Genomic DNA, 23,815 nt, shown 5'->3' with positions numbered 1-23,815 from the left:
TTTTCAGGGAAACAAGTTAACTAATTCGGAGATTGGTAATTGCAGTGGAATAACGTGAAGAAAATGTCTTCTCCGATGTAGAAACTTACCTGCGAATTTTGCTCATCTCCGCTTAAGATCTCATTGCTCACATGGGTCACCTGAAATTGATGAGACAATTTCCTGGTGGGTTTTGGGGCCATATTAAGTTGCTAAGGTAGTGTAAGTGCTTGTTGGATTTTCTGTCTCAAGCACAGTGTATGACTTTGTTAAAATATTTGACACTTGCTATGAGTTCTTAATGCAATAAAAACAGGAGGAAACTTTAGGCTTGTGGTCAGCTTCTCGACTCTCATTTGTTTGTTTACTTCTACTGTATTAGATTTTTCTCCAATATCTTTCAAAAATGAAAATAAAAATCTGCCACTACAAATTGAAAGGATCATGGCAGCAAAAAGGCAGACTTAAAAAAAGTACTAGCCTTTGTCTAGGGGGCCGGGGTAAAAGTCTAATATTAATAATAAACAAAAGATAAAAGGGAATTTAAGGAAAGCCTCATGAGCAGGCACTATTAGCAAGTAACAAAATTCAAAAACTTTGATAGGATCTGAATAAAAATGCTAGAAGATCCCACTTTGAAAACAAGCAACAAGGAGGAGGTAACAAAAGCACAAACCCATACCCAACTTGGAAAGTTATTTCTCAGGTTTCGATCCCCACAAGTAAAAAAACCCTCTCACTTCCAAGAACAAAGCCACCTTGAATGCCTGTTATGGTAGAAAGGCAGGCTGTAAATGAATTAAATAAGTAAATTTCTGCTGGCGATGGGCAGTCTTCCCATTCAGCTGCTCGCCATTCCTGTGGCATCCCCTTCTCCTTCCCTTGCAACAGGCGCTCAGTGGTTGACCGGGCTGTCCCTACCATTAGGCAGAGTGAAGCCCTCACTCCAGGCAGCTGATGCTTGGATGTGGCAGCCATGAGGCTGGACGAGAGAGCTCTGACGTAAAGCAGCTCTTAGGAGCAAAGTGGAGGCTCTAATCTCATTTTCTGTCATTCTGTGTGTGTTGTTTCCAAACAAGTAGCTACTGTTCAGGGTCAGGGAGGAAATCTTGAATGTGTTTCCCAACAGAGAGGTCCCGTTCTTGAATGGGCTCTCCTCATCTTCCCCACATGGCCGTTGCCAATTTTTAATAGAAGGGATGCCCCCATTGATGTTAGTAGGAACTCTCCTCATTTCAGGCATGCTCTCTCACGTCCGATTCAGATCAGGACTCCGATTCAGATCAGGCAGCTTCTTTTCCTCCACATCATTATCCCAAAGCAGGTTCAGTTCTTTGCATAGCAGGGATTTGTTACAAACACATACATAAAGTGTCAAAAACATGAATTTGCCAGATTAAATTGCCAGTTTAATTGCCAGAATCCTATGATTTATGCTCATCACTGTAATTCCAGTTTCAGCTGTAAATTGCCACAGGTCAAGACATTGCTACAGGCATTTGCTGTTAAACACTAGTAACATGACTCAACATGCAACTGCATGTGCCTATACTGACTTAGAATAGTAATCTAAGAACTAAAAAGCTGGAAGAGACCCTATGGATCATCCAATTCAGCCTCTGTCAAGGAGGTACAGTGGGGGAGTCAAACTCCCAACCTCTAGCTCCACAGTCAGATGCCTAAACCACAGAACTATCCAGCTTAACTGGTGGTTATTTGCAGCTGAAATGTGCACTGAGGGAATTCCACTGGTGTAATTTTTCTGCTGGATTCAGTCAATGTGCTTGACCAACCCTCAACAAAACAGTGAATGCCACACGGCAAAAGTTAACTGTGAAGAAGTCCACCCAGGAACATGGCTTCCCCCCTTTCTTCTTTGCAGTGCGTTCAGTCTGCGCATCGCATGCTCGGATGAGAAGGTGAGGAAGTTTTAACTCTGGAAAATCTGACTCATTTTCCTTCTCGTTCTGTTTCTTCCTCTTACGCTCTCCTTTTCCCACTCTCTCATTCTGAAATTACAGTGGACGCTCGACTTACAGACGGCTCGACTTACAGACTTTTCGAGTTACAGACTTCTCTGGCCGCAAAATTTAGATTCGACTTGTAGCCGGAGAATCGACTTACAGACCAGAAAAAAACCAAAATGGAACAAAAATAGAATAAAAACTGACAGTTATGGGATTAATCGGTTTTCAATGCATTGTAGGTCAATGGAGATTCGACCTACAGACTTTTCGACTTGCAGCCACCATTCCAATACGGATTAATTCCGTAAGTAGAGGGTCCACTGTAATCATTCTGCTTTGGACGGAACTTGCCCCACCCCATGGAGACCCAGTTGCCATAGGGACCTAGAGATGCTGCTTTCTACAAGGTCCAACAGCTGTCCAGCTGGCTCCCAACCTCCAACTCACAGCAGGTCGGCCAGGTCTCAAAAAAAAACCCCACCAAACAACAACTACATCAAAACCTCTTTCCTATCATCAGCTACCATATTCATTTTTTTAACTGGCAGTAGCGTAGATGGGATCTGGAACCTTCCGCCGATCGAAGACCCATTCCTTAACACTGGGGCAGTTGACTGGCTGAAGTGACAGAAAAAGGATTCCCTCTCTCTATAAAAGCAAGTTGACTACAATGGCAGTCAATTAATTTTTCAAACACCGTCCATGGGATGGTGTCCCCCCTGCCCCAACCCAGAACCTAATGTCTGTTTCATGGGTTAAAAGGCAGCTTGCTCCTAATGTCGGCTGCCTGAGGTAACTGCCTCATCCTGCCTGATGACATTTCTGGCTCAGCCTCTCCTGATGTTCTTCATGTATTTTGACAAATATGATACACAAATATTAGCCCCTTTCTGATTGTGCCCCAGTGAAGAGCTCTAATTTGGGTATATTTGGTAGACTTCTCTTGAATCTTGTGCTTAAAGGGAGGATGGGTGGCAGAGAATAGTTCTGATCTTTTTTTTCCTGAGGTTTTAGGGTCTGGTTAGTTTTTATTAATCTGTTTTCTTTGTTTTAATTATATTTCAAATTAATGGTTATCTGTTGTGCCCCTTGTCCTTTCCACTTATTTATTCATTGGTTTAGATGGTGCACCTCTCAGGGTAGAATTTCTTGGTGTAAATTTTTGTACGAAGCCCAGCACGTTGATGACACTTCATAAATAAACAATGATGATGACAATGATGATAAGAAGGGCTTGTTTCCTTGTGTGAGTTACACGAACTTTTCTTTGTTTCTTTCAGAAAATGCAGAGCTGGTACAGTGTAAGTGATTACTATTTTCTACCTTGTACAGAAGAGTAGACTTGAATTATACGCCAGTTAAAAAGAACCACCTACAAATGCAGTCTAAATTCTTTTTTAGGAAGGCAGTCCGGTATAACTCAGTGGGGCTTATTTCTAAGTAAACAGGTTTAGCATGGCATGTTTAAATTAGTTGTAACTAACATGTCCCGTTAACTTCAAACCTTCTCCATCTCTGAGTACAGAGAGACTTGGTACCTAATGCATGCATTTGAGATTGCAGCTAAAAGTTCCTTTGAAGAACTGCAAAACTCCAAAAATTGTTGATACATGTCTGTGAGACACGATCTGGGTCTTGCTTGGAGTTGCAGATCCAGTGTCTATCAAGGCACCTTACAAATAGGATATGTCAGCAATATTTACCTCAGAAAAAAAGAGTTGCCTCATTAATTGTGGATGTCTTTTAATTTGACCAAAGAACATTTAAATGACTGAAGCCTTAAAAATACATTTACAGTGTGTACTATTATGTCATTTATTTATTCAATACCCAGGATTTCCAGGTTATGTACCAGATTCTTTTTTCCTCTTCTGTGTTTGTCCTCACAACAGTCCTGCTTGGTAGGTTAGTTGGAGAAGAAACGACTGGCCAAATGTCATTTGGGAGCTTCAGCGGAGGGTTTGAACTAGAGATGGCCACAAACTGGAAAAACAGTGGTTTATGATGGTTGGTGGTTCATGGCTAACCATGAATCATAAACCACCATGAACCTCCAGAAAAACAAACTGGTTCATGGTTTCTTTTTCCAATTTGAGCCCCAGGGGGTGGGGGCTACTTGTTTCTTCCACCTCTGCTGCCATGGGTGCATGCTCAGAAGCTGTGGTTGGCTCTTGGCAGGGAAACCAGGCCCGCTTCCTCCGAGGATGGCTCCTAGAGTGGGGGGCAGTGGCCAGGGATTAGGGTTAAGGTTAGCAAATGGAATGCGGAAGGGAAAATTTTTTTTAGCATTTTGTTTTGCTTCAGCAAAATGGGATCACCAAACCAGGCCATGAAATGAACCACAAAACGGTCCGGTTCATCCATTTTTTTTTTGGTTCGTGGTTTGTTTTGTGCCGCATCTCTAATTGGAACCTCTGAGACAGTCTTTCTGAAACAAAAGTAGTCTAAGCACAAAGTTTTGAAGGGGGTGGATGCAGGGCAGGGGTCTAAACAAACAAAACACAAAACCTCGAGGTTTAAAATGAGGATGTAATTGTGCCTGACACTTAGGCAATTTTTTTTGGTCTTGTGGTGTGTCAGAACATTTGGGCGCAGATTGCCTGGGGGAGCATTTTGAAGGCTCCTCTGAACAGAACGTCCTGCATATGGAGAATTAACTGAGAATAGTTGTCTATCCGTGATATGTATTTTTCCCCCAAACAATTGGGGAACATTGAAATACTGTACAGTATCTTCACTGTGTCCTCCGTCACTAGCATGCTGAAGTTAGTCCAGTCTCTCCACTCAGACCCTACCATCTTGTTTTGCTTCATATAAAAATCTAGATCAATGGTTCCCAACCTTGGACCCCCACGTGGTCTTGGATTAAAGCTCCCAGAAGCCTTCACCATTAGTTCTGCTGGCCAGGATTTCTGAGAGCTATAGTCCAGGAATAGCTGGGAACCCAAGCTTGGGAAGCACTGATCATCACCTTGAATGAAATAAGTTTGTAAGGAAGGGGGTGATGAGAAGTGGGAGGCGAGAGGAATTAGTTAATGAGGTTAAGAGATGGGGATGGACATCATTTCCACTCCACCATCTCACCTTATATTGCTTTTAATCTGCTGTTGACCTGTTTGTTTGGTGGTTAATCCTTTCTGCTTTGATACAATAGGTGTACTTATGAGAGTGGGGAAGGCATGGGTGTGAAGAAGGAAGGGAGCTGTTTGCTTGACTAAGTTATTTTAGTTGAGCTGACCTGGAAATATTTAAAGGGTAGGATAGAAATCATTAAAGAAATCAACTCTACTTCTGACTTTTTCATGCAAAAGATTCAAGATAAACATTGTTTTCTGAAGTGTAACAGGAATATAAGAACATGTAGGGAATTAATTTTGTGATGCTGATCATCAGAATAACTGAAGCGTTGTGTTGTGATTGTTATCCTAATAAGGAATAGCATTACTCCTTTTCATGCATAACTGTTGCTGCATTTTAAGTTAGAACTTGGGAGTAACTAGTTAGTTGTTACTCAGTCAGGACTTACTAGTTAATCAACTCCATAGTACAGTACTTTATAATTAACAAGGTACGTATGGTTTCACTGCTCAGGCATGTTTCACATCACAGGTCAGCGGCTTGTAACGCTGTTGTTGATGAAAAGTTTATCGACTAAAATTATTTTGCAAAAGGTATCGTTACTTAGAGGTGCCTTGGAACTTAAACTGCAATTTTTATTTTTTTGGAAAGCATTTTTCTTGGCTCTGCAGCGGGCATGTGGAGTGCACTGTTCTCTAACCATCCGATGAAGCCAGGGCATGTGCAGAGTGCCATTTCCAGGATCACTAGCTTAATGACAAGCTTTCTCTGCTCTCACTTTCTGCCCACCTCCTGCACATTTCGAAGGAGGAGCCTCAGAGCAGATTCTCTCTCTCTCTGTTGATTTCCCTTTGCCCGGGCAGAGTCCTCGTGTGGGCAGGATGTGGTTAACTGCAGCCCGACACTTTCCTTCCCTCCCTCTCTCCCACCCCCCTGCCCGCCCGCTGCTTTTGTTTCCTGTCAGGGAGACCGGGCTGCCCTCAGCCAATGGCTGGGTGGTGTAACTGGAGCTGCCGCCTGCCGGAGCTGTCTCTTGGGGGAGGCCCTCTTCTTCTCCGCTCCCATGGTCTCCTGCAAAAAAAAACTTTCCGCCACCCTTGCCTCCCTTTCGCTCCTGTTCCGAAGTTCTGCGCCCTCCTTTTGCCGTTCCTCTGCCATCGCCTCTCGGTGAAGATCCAGCCTCTGCAGGATCCCCCTGTCTCCTCCCTGGTATGCATTTTAGACCCTCCAGAACCCCTGCCTCTCCCTCCTCCCTGGTCTCCCTATTTTTGCACTCCTCTGATCTTCCCTTTCCAGCTGTTGCTGCTTTAACCCTTTGCTACCCCCACCCTAACCACGCCCACTTTCCCATCTCCTTTCGGTGCTGGTCTCCCACCCGGTCCTTCTCCTCTTGGCCTCTCTGGGACTTTTGCTGATGGTCTTCTCCCCCCACCCCACCCCCCAGGTTTCTGAATCCGGCACTCCTGCTTGCCTTTCCTCCCTTCGCCTCCAAACGACCCATGCCTTTGTTGTCTGGACACCTCTTTGCCTTTTGGCTTGGGACTGAGGCTACTACGCCTTGGGGTCAACGCCAGGAGTGGCCCATCAGCAGCGAGCTGCCGCAGCCCCCATCGGGACAGTGTAAGAGAGACCCCCCCTCCCTTTTGCTTGCTCGCTTCTCTTTTACTCTCAATTATCTTCCAATGTTGCTCACTGCTGCCTTCTTGGATTTTAGAAAGTAAACCACATGCCTCAGCCTGCTGTCTAGCTGCCCTGCAGCCTCACCGCACAACTCTGTTGGCATCCTTCTTCATCTTAGCACCCCCTCCCTGATGATGCACCCTGGCTTTGCTAGGGTGGGTGCCCATTTCTTCCAGCAGATTACGGCCCCTTCCCCAGCCGGCGTCAGCTTGGTGGTGTTATCAGTCAGAAGGCATTCTTGTGGCCTTTCTGTCTTCCCTTAACAGATATTTTGATGGCAAGCAAAAAGGTAGGAGTGGCAATGATGATGATGATGATGGGGGAAACGGGAGAGTTGCAAGCTTCAAGAAGGTGACATTCAAAATGTCCAGCCAGGATTCCAGGGGAATTTCAAGCAGGAAAATTCCATACAAGTGTACCAGCTTCTAAGGTCTCCAGACCTCTTTGTTATGGACAGGAGTTTGACATCAGTTTTGGTGCTGGGCTTTTGTTGACGAGGTCATGACAAACACGCCTAAATCCTTTGGATTTCCATCATTCCTCCCCAACCTTCATTTCCTTGAGGATAGATTCTGGAGAATTTAGGAGCTTTCATGTTCTTCCAGTCTTTTAGCTGATCTTAATAAAGCAAATGCTCTGCTTAATATTTTGTTTGGGTCTCATGACGAAGTATGTCTCTTTTTGTTTTTATAAACAGAAAACAAGCTTGGCAGGAAAATCTCAGCTGGAAGTACCTTTGATCCTGCCCTTGTCTCCTTGAGGTGTCAATGCTGCCTTCCTACATATTTTTAGTGGGAGGCAGTAGGGGATGGTGGCTAAATTGGGGGAGCTAACCATCAAATCTCCGCTCATTTAATGGATGACCTTGGGCCAGTCTTTCTGAAACTGTTGTATCTTGCTGGACTGTTGCGAGGATAAGCAAGGAGATCTCTCTGCGTTGTTCTGAGCTTCTTTAGGGAGTTTAGTTGTTTTTAGTTTACTAATGGCTCCCCATTTTCCTGGAAGTTCCTGCTTACCAGCTGGGAATTTATCTGTATTGCCCTGTGAACCGAATATCTCTTGGGAAGACAGTATAGTGGGATGGGGGCAAGGAAACCGCAGGGGAAGCTCCCATCCTGATGAGGTTGGTTGCTCTTCACAGATGCTGAGCCCCACTTACAAGCAGCGCAATGAGGATTTCCGCAGGATCTTCAAGGGGCTGCCCGAAGCTGAACGACTCCTTGTAGGTAAGACACAGAAGGAGGAGGTGGGATGAAGAAGGATGATGCTTGTGCCTGGGGCAGATCCTCCTGTTTGATCCAATAAGGCACCTGCTTCAAGGTCAAATCCAGTTTTCATCCCAACTAGAGCAGGCCTCATTGAAATGAATGGGGTTTGTTAGTCATTGTTGACCTAAAACTGCATTAGTTTCAATGAATCTACTCTAGGTAGGACTAAAATTGGGGTGAATACTATGTAGGGGAAGGAGGTAGCCATTTCATTAGTTATTAGTGTAATTTGTCCTGCAATGATGGGGCGAGATGTAGAATTTTCTGCCACTTGTATTAAAATATCTTGGCTGCTTTAGAATATCATGCACCTTGAACTGCCCGAAGAGGCAGGGAGCTATTGGCGTTTCTGGTTTGGGTAGCGAAAAGTCCTGAATAGCTGCAGCTCTGTCAGGTAAGGTCAATCTCATTTCAAAGCAGGTGAACTTATGAATGGCATAGCAAGGCGACTGGGGGATTAGGGGGCAGGGTATGGGGATACACTTTTCCCTTGAATTGTACAAGTCTGAGCAGCACAGGTTTGATTATACATGGATTCTCCCCCAATAAATAAATAAATATATCAATCGATAAATAAATAAATATTCAGTAAATAAATATTCAATAAATATGGTATTGATGGTTGTTGTGGGTTTTCTTGAAGTAGAAAGTGTTTATTTATCAACTATAAGTCATTAAAATATGTTAAAATAAAATAATAAGCAGCAGGTGAGATAGTGGGTTTTCTGGGCTGTTTGCCTGTGTTCTTAAGGTTTTTCTTCCTAACGTTTTGCCAGTCCCTGTGGCCATCATCTTCGGAGGACAGGGGTCAGAGCACAGAACAGTGGAACAGAGCACAGACAGAGTTCAGACTCCTGTCCTCTGAAGATACCGGCCACAGAGACTGGTGAAACGTTAGGAAGAAAAACCTTAAGAACACGGCCAAACAGCCCGGAAAACCCACAACAACCATTGGAGCCCGGCCGTGAAAGCCTTCGAGAAAATATTGTTGCTCGTCTCCAGGAAGTGGCCTGAGGAAGGTAGGTCTTGATCTTACTGAGCACCCTGTTGTTGTTGGTGCAGTGGCCCCCTCTATGATGGTAGAGGTCCGGCTGTGCCCCCCCCCCCGCAATGTATTGGTTGGAGAGGGACATGTTGTAAGACCAATACAGGTTCCGGAAAGTGTGTTTGTGTGTTAATCAACTGTTTATGCTTTGTAGTTATGTTTGGGGATGGGGGAAACCTAAGAGTTATACACAGAGTTTGAACTACACAGGGGTCCAGTACAAATAACCCCAGTGTTGTGGAAGGGAAAAGTGTATTTATCTGGGACCTCTGGAGAACAAACAGTGCAAACGACAGTACAGATTTTTTAAATCATCTGCACAATATGTATGGCTTTAAAGAGCACTTAATAAACCCTTTGTAAACCAAATTTGACTTTGTTCTGACTTTTTTTGCCCATAGGAATGCATTAATTCAATTTCAATGCATTCCTATGGGAAAACGCGTTTCGCAAGACAAATTTTTCGCAAGACAACATTAACCGCGGAACAAATTAAATTTGCCTTGCGAGGCACCACTGTACCTGTTTTCTTTTTGTGTGTGGGAGAAACATTTTGTTTCCTTTCTTTCTTTCTTTTTGAGAAAAACTGACGTATTTCTGTTTCTTGCAATGGTTGGGATCCTGAGATCGCTCCTGCTGGTGGAGCTTCCCTGGAGGAGGAAGCCACTCCAGAGGAATTCCAGCAGAAGGGTGGAGAAGCACCTTTCAATGAACCCTGTCCTATCTGTCTTTAAATACCTCAATTGCTGTCATGTGGAAGATAAATGTTTTCTGTCCAGAGGGCAGGATGAAAACCAGCACAGACGGGAGAAGTTAGGTCCCTGGCTGCAGAGGGAGAGGCTGGGAGCTCAATTCTCCGCTGTTCCTCCTTGACAGGGTCCAAAACCAGTGATTCGTAGGGTCCCTTCCAGCTCTGCACTTCTAAAATATTCTAAGCTGTAATATTTTTTTCTAGTCTACCTCCCAGAATGCATCAGCCAGGACCTATTGTTCATAAACTGTTCCATCTCTGAAAGCCAATGGATAGAAATGGCAGTGGAATCAGATTTCAACTGAACATTAAGAAAAAAAAAACTTTTCCACAGTAAGAGGTTTTCTTGATGGAACAGATTGCCGGTGGATAGGTGATGCCTCCTTTACCAGCAGCATTTAAACAGACACTGGACAGCGTTTTGCCATTGCATCCTGCATTACAGATCCTGCAATGAACTGGGGGTTGGACTAGATGGCCTCTCTGACCCCCTTCCAGCACACGTATGAGCCTGTGACTACTGGAAGCATTTCCCTTAAAGCAAGCCAGAGGAACTTGCGGACCACACTTTGTTGTTGGACCTCCTATCAGCCATATCCGTCCTAGCTGAGGATGAGGCACGATGAGGCATGTAGTTCAACAACTGGAGATAATGGCCCTGTCCTAAAAGAACGACTGCTTCTGTATCAACCCACCTGGACCCTCACATCTCTGATGCTGCCTTTCCCTGAACACCCTCAAAGTGATACAGGTGCGAGCCAGAGAAGGCGTGTGCCGCAGCTGTGATTCCTGGCCTCATTTTTCATTTTTTGCTCTCCAGGTTAAGTTTTGTTGTTATTCAGCCAGGCTTATTACAGATGGTCTGTTTATTTTTAAACAGAACTCTCTATTCTGCTGTTTGTTGTTGTTTTCATTTTAAAAAAATGTCATGTTTTTATGTGCTAATAAATTACCCTGATGCCGAGCAATAAATAATTTACATGCCTAAACCACAGAGCTATCCAGCAGTTCAGTAAAGATGATGGCGGTATTAATGATCATCCTAATTTTAGCCATTGTCCAGCAGCTGCAGCGTACAACCCTCTCAGCTACAGGTGTGTGTTCCCCACACATACCTGTTGTTCCCCTTGTCTCTGTTTGCAGCCGTCACAACCCTCTCAGCTACAGGTGTGTGTTCCCCACACATACCTGTTGTTCCCCTTGTCTCTGTTTGCAGCCGTCACTCCCCTCCCTCTTTCTCCCATCCAGCTCCTTGCTCTTGGCTGGTAACCTTTCCCCTCTTTGCAGATTATTCGTGTGCATTGCAGCGTGACATCTTGCTCCAAGGACGACTCTACCTGTCGGAAAACTGGATCTGCTTTTACAGCAACATCTTCCGCTGGGAGACCACGGTGAGGGGCCTTGGCAGAGGGAAAGGATCTGGGGTGGGTGAGACCCTTTGCCTTACGGCAGCTGACCCTTGTCTTGCCCTCCCATCCTAGATTTCTATTCAGCTCAAGGACGTGAAATGCATCAAGAAGGAGAAGACAGCCAAGCTGATCCCCAATGCCATTCAGATTTGCACGGAGACTGAAAAGGTGGGTTCATGAGTGCTGTCTGGGCCCATCTCTAGGTGCACAATGTAGTTTCAAAGATACTCAGTGGTGTGAAGCAAAAAGTGTTCTGCTTATATATCACCCCATAGTGTGTAAATCTCTGGGGGTTTGTAAAGTAATTATTTAGGCTACACATTGCCCCTCCCCCAGTAGGCTGGGCACTCAATTAACCAACCTTGGAAGGACAGAAGGCGGAGTCAGCCTTGAGCTGGCTACCTGAGACTGTTGGGATTGAACTCAGATCGTGAGCAGAGCCTTGAATGCAGTACTGCAGTTTAACCGGTGTGCCACAAGGGTTCTTACTCAGAATAATCTGAGATTAGGCTTGCTGGCTCTCTCCAGCCTCTGACCCCAAGAGTCTGCCAGCGTGGGTCCACACTTGGTGGAGTTTGTTAATTTATTGCATTGCCTCTTAACTTTGTACCTATAGCTACTGCATCTTCACTTCCGTATGGGCAGAACATGGTTGCTGTATGTGATCACTTAAGGGCAGCCTCACAAGCAGTTCAACCTGGTGAGCAGGCTGTTTGTATCTACTGACAAAGCAACCGACTCTGTGCTCATCCATGTTATGACATGAAAGAGGGAAACCCTTTGCATGACTGACTTCATGTGATCGTTTTTCCCCAGGAGGATCATGGTCAATGTAACTGTCTTGTGCTCAGTTGCCACTTCATCTTTTTGTTCATGCACATACCTGATTTCCAGCCATCCTAAACTAAGTGACCTCCAGTACTTTTGGGTTGCCGTTTCCATCACCCTGACCATTGAGCATGTTGATTGTGTCTCTTGAAAGTTTTAGTACAAGCATTCGTGGGCACCAGGTTTGGGAAGTATACCCAATCTGATGGAATAATCATATGTACAGTATTTGCATCTGGTTTATTTTACCCACACATCTTTCTATGTGATTTTGTCTGTGAGCCTTGGCAGGGCTTTTGCAGAACATAGCCTGTCTCTCCCCATCTCTCTGTTTCTCACTTATAGAACCGTAGGATTTGTGACCCTCCAAGCCAGATGCAACATCTGGTCACCAAAGGGCTTCTTAAACTGTTTGTTTTGGCTCCCTGCATGGGACTGCAATACTGGGGGGATGGCCAGTTACCTCCCAGGACAAGATTTTTTAGCTAGTAGTCTGTTTTGAGCTTGGTGAGACACACTTTGTATAGTCCCTGTGTGCCTTTCAGGTTTATAATACATTGGCCCAAATCTTCTTACCTGGTTGTGTTTCTGCTGCACAGAAAGCACATTGCACCAAGTTAAGAAATCACTGTAGACGTTATCAGTTGCAAACTGCAGTTGTGTAACTTGGCATGCAACTGAACGTCTACAATGATTTTTTAACTTGGGGTGATGCACCTCCAAAGGGTACTCCGTTTGCAGTTGTGTCAGAGGATTTAGATTTTTGTATACTGTACTTGTGCAGTAAAGGGTTAGGCAATATGTGACAACCCTGCCCATTTTTTGACCTCTCTGTCCCACCTGGCTAAATTTGCAGTGGCTGTGGCACAACCCCCCCCCCCCCAATGATTTCCTTTTAAATCAGTGCCCATAGGGAATATATGGACCTTTGGGGGGAAAAAGTTGAATCACATTTTCAGACGCCTACTGGAAGCATGCTTTGTTTTCAAGAAACACAGTCGATGGAGAGCTTGCTCCCAAGGAAGTGGAAACCACACCCAAGGACCAATGTGAAACGGTGTAAGAGCATGCAAGGTGGCTAGACTCTAAGGGAGCATTTGGAAAGTGCCATCCCCTCCTCTTTGTCCCAGCCTTTCTACTTGTGTACAATCCACCGATCATCCTGAGCACATTGGGTCTGATCTGATTATCTCTGCTGCCCAGCACATTTTGAAGCACAGGGACGTAGCATGCAAGGGCGAGCCCAAATGTTCTACTGTTTGCCTCTTCCCCGAGCCAAAGTCACAGTTTGGAACAGAGATAAACAGATGATCTTTGCCCTGTGCCTCTCTTTGTTCTCCCCGCCTGTGGACTGCTCCTTGACTGAAGTGGTCTCTATCTGGGCTGGCTGTGCTTTGCAGAGATTCATCTCTGCAGAGATCTCGGCGTCCCCCTTTCCCCATATCTCCTCCTCCTTTCACCGCTTTGACTCTCCTCTCCTCCCTAGAGGTGCAATGTCCTATAAAGGAGGAAGTCCAGGAGAACTGCGGGTGATGTGTTCTCCAAGGACGTGTGCTCAGAATCGGTTAACGTGGATTTATGTCTCCATAAACCCATTTATTTACCATACTGTACCGGCTGTGAAAATGATTAAAGAATGATTGACAGATTCTCCCTGCCCCCATTCCCTCTTTGTGCATGCACTCAGTGGCTGTCAGGAATCTAATCTCCCCTAGCAATTCTTGATCATGCACAGGCAATGGGATGTAGTCGCTGCAGTTTAATTAATCCAGTGCAGCTAGCAGGAAAAGTGAGTTGGCATAACAGACACCTCATAGTTGTCATAATTAAGCCAATTCCCTATCTGTCACCAGTGATCCAATAGGCTGTTTTTGTTTGGCTTGAGGATTCTGAAATGGGGGAGAATTTAGAAATTATATTCCCTGCTTACAACCTGAATTGGTAGTTCAATTCAGAATTGGGTTCAATGTGCTATTTTAGGGCTCTGCCGCCTAGACTTTGACAAGGAAGGGGAGCAAGGATGGAATTAGGCCAGACCATCAAGTGTAAGGATGGGTCAGATGAATGAGTGGAGACCAAGACCAAGATTATCCATACTCTCGTGTTTCCAATCACCATGTAAGGAAGGGTGTGGAAGCTGAAACGTAAAGAAAATAGGAAAAAAATTATTTGTTTGAAATGTGGTGTTGGAGGAGAGCTTTGCCGATACCCTGGGCTGCCAGAAGGATCAACAAATCAAGTCTGAATGATCTCTGAAGGCAAAAATGTTGAAACTGAGGCTGTCCTACTTAGGGCACATCCTGAGAAGACAATGATGCTGGGAAAGGTGGAAGGCAGCAGGAAAAGAGGAAGACCAAATATGATATGGATTAACTCCCTAAAGGAAGCGACAGGCTTGAGTTTACAAGAGGTTGGGCTGTTGAGGACATTTTGGAGATCACTCGTTCAAAGGGTAGCTGAGAGTCTGACTTGAAGGCACACAACAACTGCAACAACCGCCTCATTGTGCTGTACTGATAGTTCAGATTCTCCTTCACACACTTTCATATTTTTTTTCTGCTGCTGCTTCAGACACACCCTCAGAATCATGAGACCTAGCAAGTTCCTTTTTAAACTTCTTTTTTGATGGATTGTTGATAGTTGTTCATGGATGGTCGAATGATAACAACATAGTTGTAAATAAAACAAAATGTCTGACTTGATAATGCATGCAGGATTCATGTGACAGAGTGAGATGCATTATACATTGATAGCATTTTAAAAAAAATTAGGATTTTTGGGAAGCTGAATCTAGTGGGCAGTTCTACCCTATTATGTGGTCCCAAGGTATAATGGTTGATGCCAATGCGTAGGTAGAATTAATATTCCTCATTAAAATATTTATCTTGGGTCCAGGCTCATACTTTTCCCCCCTTGCTTCCGATTTGCAGCATTTCTTCACCTCGTTTGGTGCCCGTGATCGTTGCTTTATGCTGATCTTTCGCCTCTGGCAGAATGCACTCCTAGAAAAGGTAAGAACATACATGTAAACAATGGCAGTACTTAGCTTGTTCACCTGGGGACCCAGCATTAGTAATAATTTCAGATTTTTTTGGTGTGATTTCTGACACAGAGCTCGTGTGTGTGTGTGTGTGTGTATCTGTGAAGCCTATACATAGTCTCGTAATTAGGGAGCCTCATGACTCAGTGATTAAAGTGAGATCTGATCCCCCATGGATACTGCGATCCTACTGTATATTATAACTCCAGGTCTATTGGCACACCTTTATGTCAAGCTTTCTCCCCTTATTTGTTCATACCAGCAAAGTTTAGTAAGATAATTATCTTCTATTATTAATGTCAAAACTCTGAAAGAGAGGTTTAATACTGAACGTTGAATTCTAGATTGGGATGTATGTGTCTGTATATCTGTGTTAGGACCAAACAAATAAGGCTGGACTGATTATGAACTATTTGTCAGTGTTTGGGATGTGCCGTTTGGAATTTTTGGACTCCAGCTCCTTGAATTCTGGTTTCTGAGAGTTCCACTTGTTAAGAGCCACACACACACTCGTTTCAAGAAAGCCTTAGCTGAACAGGTCAAAAATGTGGCACCCAGATTGGTAACTGGGGCTGGTCACAGGGATCATATGACTTCCCTGTTACAGCAGCACTGTTGGCTGCCGATATGGACAATTCAAAGTTCAGATTTTAACCTATAAAGCCCTAAACGGCTTGGGTCCGAGCTATCTCAAAGACCGCATCTCCCATTATGAGCCTTCCTGGGTGTTAAGATCATGAGGGGAGGCCTTGCTCTTGGTCCCACCACCTTTCCAGTTGTGTTTAGTGGGATCACAGTAGAGGACCTTCTCAGTTGCTGCTCCTTAGACTTTGGAACTCCCTCCCACTGGAGGCCAGGCTGGCCCCATCTTAGATGGCCTCCTGCAAGCAGATAGATGGCATAGTTCCAACCTGACATTTTTTAAAAAAACTTTGTTTAAAAAAAAAAAGAAGCTGCCCCCCATCTAGATGCTGTCTATATGCGTGGGTCTATCAGGTGGAACTCCTTGAATTTTGTATTCTGGGAACATGAGTCTAAAAAGCCCGAATGGCACATTCTTAGTCAGGGTTCAACGGCAATAGGTCATCTTTCCACTTCTTCCCTTCCTTTCTTTGTCTAATACCAGCAATTATCTCCCCGAGAGCTCTGGCACATCGTTCACCAGTGCTACGGCTCTGAACTTGGTCTCACCAGTGAGGATGATGATTATGTCTCTCCGGTCGATGAAATCAATGGTTTGGGGTAAGCATTTGCTACCTAGCAGAGAACATCATCCCTCTGACCTTATCAAAGCCCAAGGTGTGAGCGGAACTGTGTGGGGTTATACCAACTGGATTATTGGTGGCATGGATATGCCGCTTTTATTCCCTTGAACTCAAGGAAGGATATTGGCTCTCATTTTTCCACTTGTATCCTTCTGATAACCTTGGTAAGGCAGATCAGGATGGGAGTGGGTGGCAGGTCCAAAGCCACTCAGTGATTTTTTTCATGGGGAGTAGAAACTGGATCACCAAAACCCTAATCAATGCACAAGATTCTGGCTCCTTAGCAGCAGCAGGCAAACTGGTGCCCCACAGATTGTTTTTGTCCTCTAAAACAGTGGTCCCCAACCTTGGGCCTCCAGCTGTTCTTGGACTACAACTCCCAGAAGCCTTCACCACCATCTCTGCTGGCCAGGATTTCTGGGAGTTGAAGTCCAAGAACATCTGGAGGCCCAAGGTTGGGGACCACTGCTCTAAAAAAACTCCTAGGGGGATTGCGTTCCATATCTATGAAACTTGTCGAGCACCCAAGAAGCTAGGGTTGGATGGTGATCTGGGCACTACAGGCGTTTGATATTTTGCTGCTCCAAGGTGCCATGTTGTGTGGTTATCTTACAGTGGCACAAAATATGTTTGAGTGCACCTCTTCATTCAAGGGCTTGTTATACCCTATGTTGTATCTCAGTGTCCCCTGTGACTAGAGAAATTATCGTGCTAAGCTAGACTTTGTTGCAGCTATTTATTTAGCTGTATATTTTCCTGAGGACAGCCAAAGACACCAAACTATGTTTTCCCATTTCTCTTTTGTTTCTGTCCTCTCCTCCTCCTGGAATTTGGGAGCCAGCAGCAAACTATGGCTTCTGACTGTGATAACCATGATTTATTTGGAGGGACAAAACGACAAACCAGGATTCAGCAAATTACAGTCTGGCTTGCTGTTACTTGCAAGCCTAGTCAGTGCATGAGATCCTAAGATGTAGCTCTTTGATTTGTTGGCATTCCAGAAAAAAATTCACGTTTTATGCATCAGCAAATTGGGGTGGAGGGGGTACCTTCCATATTCTTGATTCCTTTCTTACACCAGCTTTGCTCACCCAAAGGCTCCTTTTGATTCTGATTTTCTCCACCTTGCCTGGCTCTCATTTTTAATAGGACCAGCAAAGAGATTGGCGATGTCATCGACTTGAGTGACTTGACTTCCCGTTGCAGTGCAGACCTCAAGCTGGACACCAGCCCCCTCCTGGACAAAAGGGAGGCCAGTCAGAGCATCACCTCACTGGCCAGCAGCAGCGATGGAACCACCTCAGTGAGGACATTAGGGTTTTAGATGAGGGATTTGAATTTTGTGCAAATAGACTCCCAAATGTTCTGCAGTTGGAATTAAGAAGACAGTAGGACCCTCATATCCGTGGGATTGGTATCTGTAGTTTTACTTATTCACGTCTGAAAATATTAAAATATTAAAAGAAAAAACTAGAAATATGTATTTTCAGGATGTATTTACCAGACAAAGGCCATGCTATACATTCTTGTTCTTGAAGAATAAAATAGCATGGTCTCTAGTAACCAGTTCTGGTAAATACATCATGGAAGTACTTTTCTTTTCCCATGTTATGTGTAGCATTTGCTTTTATCTGCAATTTTCACCATTGGGGGGTGGGTGGGTTTGGAATTAATCCCACATGGATATAGGGGCGTCCTACTGTACAAAATACAGTGGTGCCTCGCTTAACGAGGATAATCTGTTCCAGCGAAATCACTGTAGAGCGAAATCCTCGTTAAGCAAAATAAAAAATCCCATTGAAACGCATTGAAACCCGTTCACTGCGTTCCAATGGGCTGAAAAACTCACCGTCCAGCAAAGATCCTCCATAGGGGCGACCATTTTTGGTGCCTGTAAAGCAAGGAATCCATCCAAAAACACAGCGGGGAGCCATTTTACACAGCGGACGGCCATTTCGAAGCCGCCGATCAGCTGTTTTAAAAACGTCGTAATGCGAAGAATCGGTTCCCGAAGCAGGGAACTGATTATTGCAAAGCGGATTTTGCCTATTAAAACATCGTCAAGCGATCGCAAAACAGTCATCGTATAGTGGCTTCATCGTTTAACGAGGTAATCGTTAAGCGAGGCACCACTGTAGACCAATTTGCACAGACTGCTTTGCTTTGCATACATTCCCATTCCTCTGACCCTGGGAATGTTCTTTTCCTTCTCAACTTCATGTCCACAATAGGCTGGTTGAATAAATTTCTTTATTTCAGTATGCTATAGTACCTGTAGTACCTGGGGCTGGCAAAGCCTAGAAAAGTTTGGAATACAGCTGCCACAGTCCTGCAGCCCACAGTCCTCCTGGCCATCTGTACTGGGATTCAGGAAGTGATGACCCAAACAATACAGTCTAGTTAAGTTTTCCCAGACCTCCAGATTTGTTGTACTTCAACTCTCATCATATTAACGCCTCTAAAGCAGTCTGTAAATGACATATTTCTCCACATATCATTTCATGTACATATGTGTAATAAGATGCATGAATCTGCCACAAAGGAAAAAAACCCCAGTTTTTAAATACAGTATTTTTTTTTACCTTGTTATTTGTATCCTGAAGACATGCACGTCTCAAAGTCAAGTAAAGGGGATGAAAGAACCAAATACAAAAGAAAGAATAATTCCCCACTAATTAAAATAAAAAATATGTCTGAGAAAGAAGTCTAAATAAATTCAGACTGATTGATTTTATTTCACTTAATAAAAGCATTTTACCTCCTGCTGCCAAAACAGATAAATTTTTCAATTCATCTTTGAATATACAAAGTATTTTTAGATATCTGGCTGTGCTAGATTGCTGTTTCAACAGCCAGAAATGTTCTCTGCCTCTGTAGTTGTTATTTAGAAGAGTTCTCCAGAGAGAATCCTCAAAAAAAGTGGACATGTCTACAATTCTTGTTAAAATTGCTCCTAGTATGTGACAAAGAATACTTGTTGAAAAGCTACAGATTTATATCATAATGCTGCATGCATCTATTCAGAAGACCCATTCAGTTCAGTCTTGACTATTCCCAGATAAGTGGTTATAGGATTATAGCCTCAAATAACTGCAGTGCTTTGTCAGTCCCCAGAAAAGGAGATCTGTACTAGGAGATAGGTGTGCATAACTCAACCTCATGGATTTGTGTGTGTGTTTTTTTATTCTTAGAAGTCTAAAATCCTAAATGCAAAATAATGGCTCAGGAAGGGTAGTGTATGTCTAGAATTAAAGGAGGCAGTGTCTACCAGAAGGGAGATTCCTTTATTTAGATGCACAACCATGTGTTGTGTGTTTTTGCGCATTGTACAGATAAGTCTTCCCTGTAGCAGTTTCTTACAGCAACTGTTTTCTTGAGTTGATATGTATGTGTGTGTATATATACACTTTTCCCTTCAACAACTCTGGGGGTTAGGGGGCCTACCGCTGTCAGACTGGGGGCCACCACATCGCCAATGACAGGAGCCTAGGTAAGCCCGAGACCCACCTTTCTCAGGCCACGATCTGGAGATGAATAACGGCATAGTATTTATTGAATATTTATACAGTGGTGCCCCGCATAGCGACGATAATCCGTCCCGAAAAAATTGTCGCTATCCGGATTCGTCGCTATGCGGGGAAAAAAAAACCATAGGAACGCATTAAAACACGTTTAATGCGTTGCTATGGGGAAAAAACTCACCGCTATGCAGAAATCCTCTATCTGGCCACCATTTTTGCTGCCCGGTAAGCGAGGAAAGGGCGCGAAAACACTGAGGGCTGCCATTTTTTCCCGGCGGCCATTTTGGAACCAACGATCAGCTGTTTTTAAAACATTGCTATGCGAAAATCGGTAAGCAAAACGCTTACCGATCATCACAAAGCGATTTTTGGCCACATAAAACATCGCTATGCGATCGCAAAAACCTCATCGCTATGTGGATTCGTCGTTAAACGGGGCGCTCGTTAAGTGAGGCACCACTGTATATTTATTGAAGAAAACTCTGTGTATAATCAAACCTGTGCTACTCAGATCTGTGCAATTCAAGGGAGAACTGTAAATATATGTTTATATGACACGTGGTTTGTGTGTCTCAGAGAGATGATATGCTTGCCTCTGAGAACACAAGCGTGTTGTTGCTCTATATAGCGCAACATAAGTCTCTCTTTCTCTTGTTTGTCTTTTTTCTGGAATTCTGAGAGGCTCCATATAAAAGAAACTTTTCAAGCTCAGAGGAAGTAAAGAGATAAGATGGAGCAGATTCAGAGTGGATAAGAGAGGGAAAGCTGGATAAATAAAATGTGGCAACCACCACTGCTTGTCATCATACCCCACTGTCTGCTCTCCGTTGGCCAACCAAGTTTTGTTAAGCATTGGCAGGTCGTGTTTTGGATGTCAGATGTTGAGGCTGAGTTTCAGGTCAGGGATTCACCCAGTAGTATTATGTGCAGACAATACCTGAGGGAGATTTGCCCCTCGTATGTGTTAGGGAGTGTGGCGCCCCTGAGGGGGTTCGCCTCAAATGTGTGACTGACCCTGCCCTTTCCTTTCCTTCCAGCTGGCAGAGGACCCGGAGGAGAACACAGACAGCCAGATGGATGCCTCATCCAGCCACACCGTGACCTCAGCTACGGAGCCCCCCCAAGACAATGTGCCCCGAGGGCCACCGCTATCCCCCCTGGAGGGGGAGCCACTCCCTAGCGAGGAGCTCCCCACTGACATGAGCAATTCCTCCTCCTCGACCCAGGACGAAGGTGAGGGAAGCCCCGATCCTGCTCTCACCGTGCCGTCTCCTCCCCTTCCAAACCTTGGACTCGAGCCTAGACCGCTTGCCGCTCAACCACCTGTCTTTCCTCCTTCTCCTCAAGCCGAGGTGGACACCTTCTTTTCCGACCTGCCGGGGCGGCTGCTCATTAACGCCGTTTTCCATGTTGGAGCTGAGAGGCTTCAGCAAATGCTCTTCAGTGATTCCCAGTTCATACACAGTTTTTTGGACCAGCGTAAGTTCACAGGTGAGTAAGGAGAGCTGGTCGAATATGGTGGTCAAGGCATGGAGATGGAGGATCCACCGGATTCTTCTCTCCACCTGGTCATGGAACTGACTTGAGTGACTTGGGCCGGTTGATCTCTTTTGTCCTGATCTCTCTCATAGGGTAACTGTAAGGATCACGTGAGGGGGAGACAGCCCACTTATGCCATCTTGCTTGGAGGAAAGGTGGCATATAAATAAACTGAACAATGAATAAAGGAGGACAGAGGACCTTGTCCCCAGCCTCCTGTGCAGTGGGGGTTCAGCAGAGTGTTTGATGCTGCTGATGTCTGTCACTCCACGTGGCTGCCTCCTCCACGGATCCCAGTTTACATGAGGAAGGGCTACTGTTCAGTGTCAGAGAATGTGCTCTGCCAGCTGAAAGTCCTTAGTTCAGTCCTGGGTGTTTTCTACTAGGGTCAACTGACAGTTTGCCAAGCAGAGAGGATGATGGGAGATGTTCTCCAACATTCCTCGAAGGTATCAAATTTGGGAATTGATGCTCTAAAAACCAAGTGTCCATGACTTATTGTTTAGGTTTTTAAACCACTCATCAACTTGCTTTTCATGTTGTTTCCAAAGGGGTAAGGGCCAAATGCAAAGAATTATGGAACACTTTCATAGTGTTATGGAAGTTTTTTCTTTCAGCGTCCTAATTTTTGCCTGGTTTCTTTCCTTTTTTAGTCTTTTCTATTTTTTTTAAATGTTTGTGTTATGACCTGTGCTTGCTATTTGTATAAACATTGATATATTTTGTATATTGATACGTAATAAAAGCAAAATCCAATGATTAATCCTAATTAAAACAGACCCACTGAATCAATAGGTCAACAGCTAACCAAGTCTCATAGACTATTTGGGACTAACAGTTGGAGCTAGTGCAATTTTTTTTCACATTACAATAACTGTGGACTCTCTCCTTCTAAATATATCACCTTTTCTGTTTCCATCTCCAGATGTGGCACTGACGTCATGGACTGGAGACAACAAGTGCCACCAAAGCCGTGTCATTTCCTACACCATCCCTGTCAACAACCCGCTGGGGCCCAAGGTTGCAGCTGTGGTTGAGACCCAGGTTTGCACTATAACTTTGTAAAAAATAAGATATGTGGGTGAGTGTGATGGGTAAATGTGTCACAGGTCCCATTTTTCGAACCAAGAATTGTATTTGAGTAATTGCTTCCTTTAGAAGAGTGGTTCCCAACCTTGGGTCCCCAGATGTTCTTGGACTAAAACTCCCAGAAGCCTTCTCCACTACCTGTGCTGGCCAGAATTTCAGGGAGTTGTCGTAGAAGAACATCTGGGGACCCAAAGTTGGGAAGCATTGCTTTAGAACTTTAGAGCTTTCTTGCTTAAAAGGATGTCCTTCAGATGTTTTGGAGTTCACATCCGATGAGGCTTACCATTGTCTGTGCTACCCAGAGATGATGACAGCTGGAATCCAAAACATTTGGAAATGCTCATTTCAGGACAGTTGCTGTAGACCTAACAGCCTGATGGGCATGAGATGATATGGCATATGACCTTTGCTAGTAGTAAGGGGCAAAGTTGTATGTAAGGGTGTGTATGCATATGTGAATATAGAGCTCATATTTCTCTTTCCCACTCAACTTTTTCTTTGTTTCTTTGTCAGACTCTGTTCCGTGCCAGTTCCAAGAGTGGGGCCTGTGTGGTCGACTCAGAAGTGATCACACAAGGCATCCCGTACCAGGACTACTTCTACACAGCCCATCGATATTGCATCACTGGGGTGGCCAAGAACAAGGCCCGGCTCAGGTACTAGCGGTGGCATCCCCCATTCCCAGTTGTGCAAGAGAGCCAGGACTCACAGGTTTGAAGCCCTGGGACTTTTTGGTTAATGAAGACGATGCTAATGTCCTTGGACTTTCCTGTTCCCTCTTAACTTACCTGCAGGCCTCACAATAGCTAGCTAGATGGTGAATAGGATGGATTTGCCCCGCAACCATGCACTGTTCGTTCGTTCGTTCGTTCGTTCGTTCGTTCGTTCGTTCGTTCCTTCCTTCCTTCCTTCCTTCCTTCCTTCCTTCCTTCCTTCCTTCCTTCCTTCCTTCCTTCCTTCCTTCCTTCCTTTCCCTCCTTCTTTCTTTCTTTCTTTCTTTCTTTCTTTCTTTCTTTCTTTCTTTCTTTCTTTCTTTCTTTCTTTCTTTCTTTCTTCCTTCCTTCCTTCCTTCCTTCCTTCCTTCCTTCCTTCCTTCCTTCCTTCCTTCCTTCCTTCCTTCCTTCCTTCCTTCCTTCCTTCCTTCCTTCCTTCCTTCCTTCCTTCCTTCCTTCCTTCCTTCCTTCCTTCCTTCCTTCCTTTGTACGCCTCTCCCTTTTTCAACACTGGGATTATGGGTGCTAGACCCCTGTGTAGTGCAAAATCTTTGTATAATTCTTCTGCTCCCTCCCCAAATGTAACTACAAAGCATATAAACAGTTGATTAACACACGCACACACAGCCCTCCCCTGACCCAA

At 44.6% G+C, this 23,815-nt stretch overlaps 1 protein-coding gene across 8 annotated transcripts in view; it reads left to right on the top strand.

Annotated features, from left to right (window-relative positions):
• The window catches only part of GRAMD1A (GRAM domain containing 1A), a 57,678-nt gene that overhangs the window by 22,504 nt on the left and 11,359 nt on the right, over window positions 1-23,815 (top strand). For 3 of the 8 annotated variants that reach the window (XM_072980208.2, XM_072980210.2, XM_072980209.2), the window contains 10 exons: window positions 3,227-3,247; window positions 7,846-7,930; window positions 11,056-11,159; window positions 11,250-11,345; window positions 14,936-15,016; window positions 16,172-16,287; window positions 17,460-17,613; window positions 20,869-21,322; window positions 22,296-22,414; window positions 22,973-23,115. In XM_072980208.2, the coding sequence (XP_072836309.2) occupies window positions 3,227-3,247; window positions 7,846-7,930; window positions 11,056-11,159; window positions 11,250-11,345; window positions 14,936-15,016; window positions 16,172-16,287; window positions 17,460-17,613; window positions 20,869-21,322; window positions 22,296-22,414; window positions 22,973-23,115 (1,373 nt within the window). Of the gene's footprint in view, window positions 1-1,861; window positions 1,899-3,226; window positions 3,248-5,965; window positions 6,234-6,519; window positions 6,645-7,418; window positions 7,468-7,845; window positions 7,931-11,055; window positions 11,160-11,249; window positions 11,346-14,935; window positions 15,017-16,171; window positions 16,288-17,459; window positions 17,614-20,868; window positions 21,323-22,295; window positions 22,415-22,972; window positions 23,116-23,815 lie in introns of those variants that run through there. The other 5 variants (XM_072980211.2, XM_072980212.2, XM_072980213.2 and 2 more) reach the window with 5 other exon arrangements.

The sequence above is a fragment of the Pogona vitticeps genome, chromosome 9 (genome assembly GCF_051106095.1).
Source record: "Pogona vitticeps strain Pit_001003342236 chromosome 9, PviZW2.1, whole genome shotgun sequence".
NCBI lineage: Eukaryota > Metazoa > Chordata > Lepidosauria > Squamata > Agamidae > Pogona > Pogona vitticeps.
Note: the sequence above shows the minus strand (reverse complement) of the source record. Positions and strands in the feature narration are given on the sequence as shown.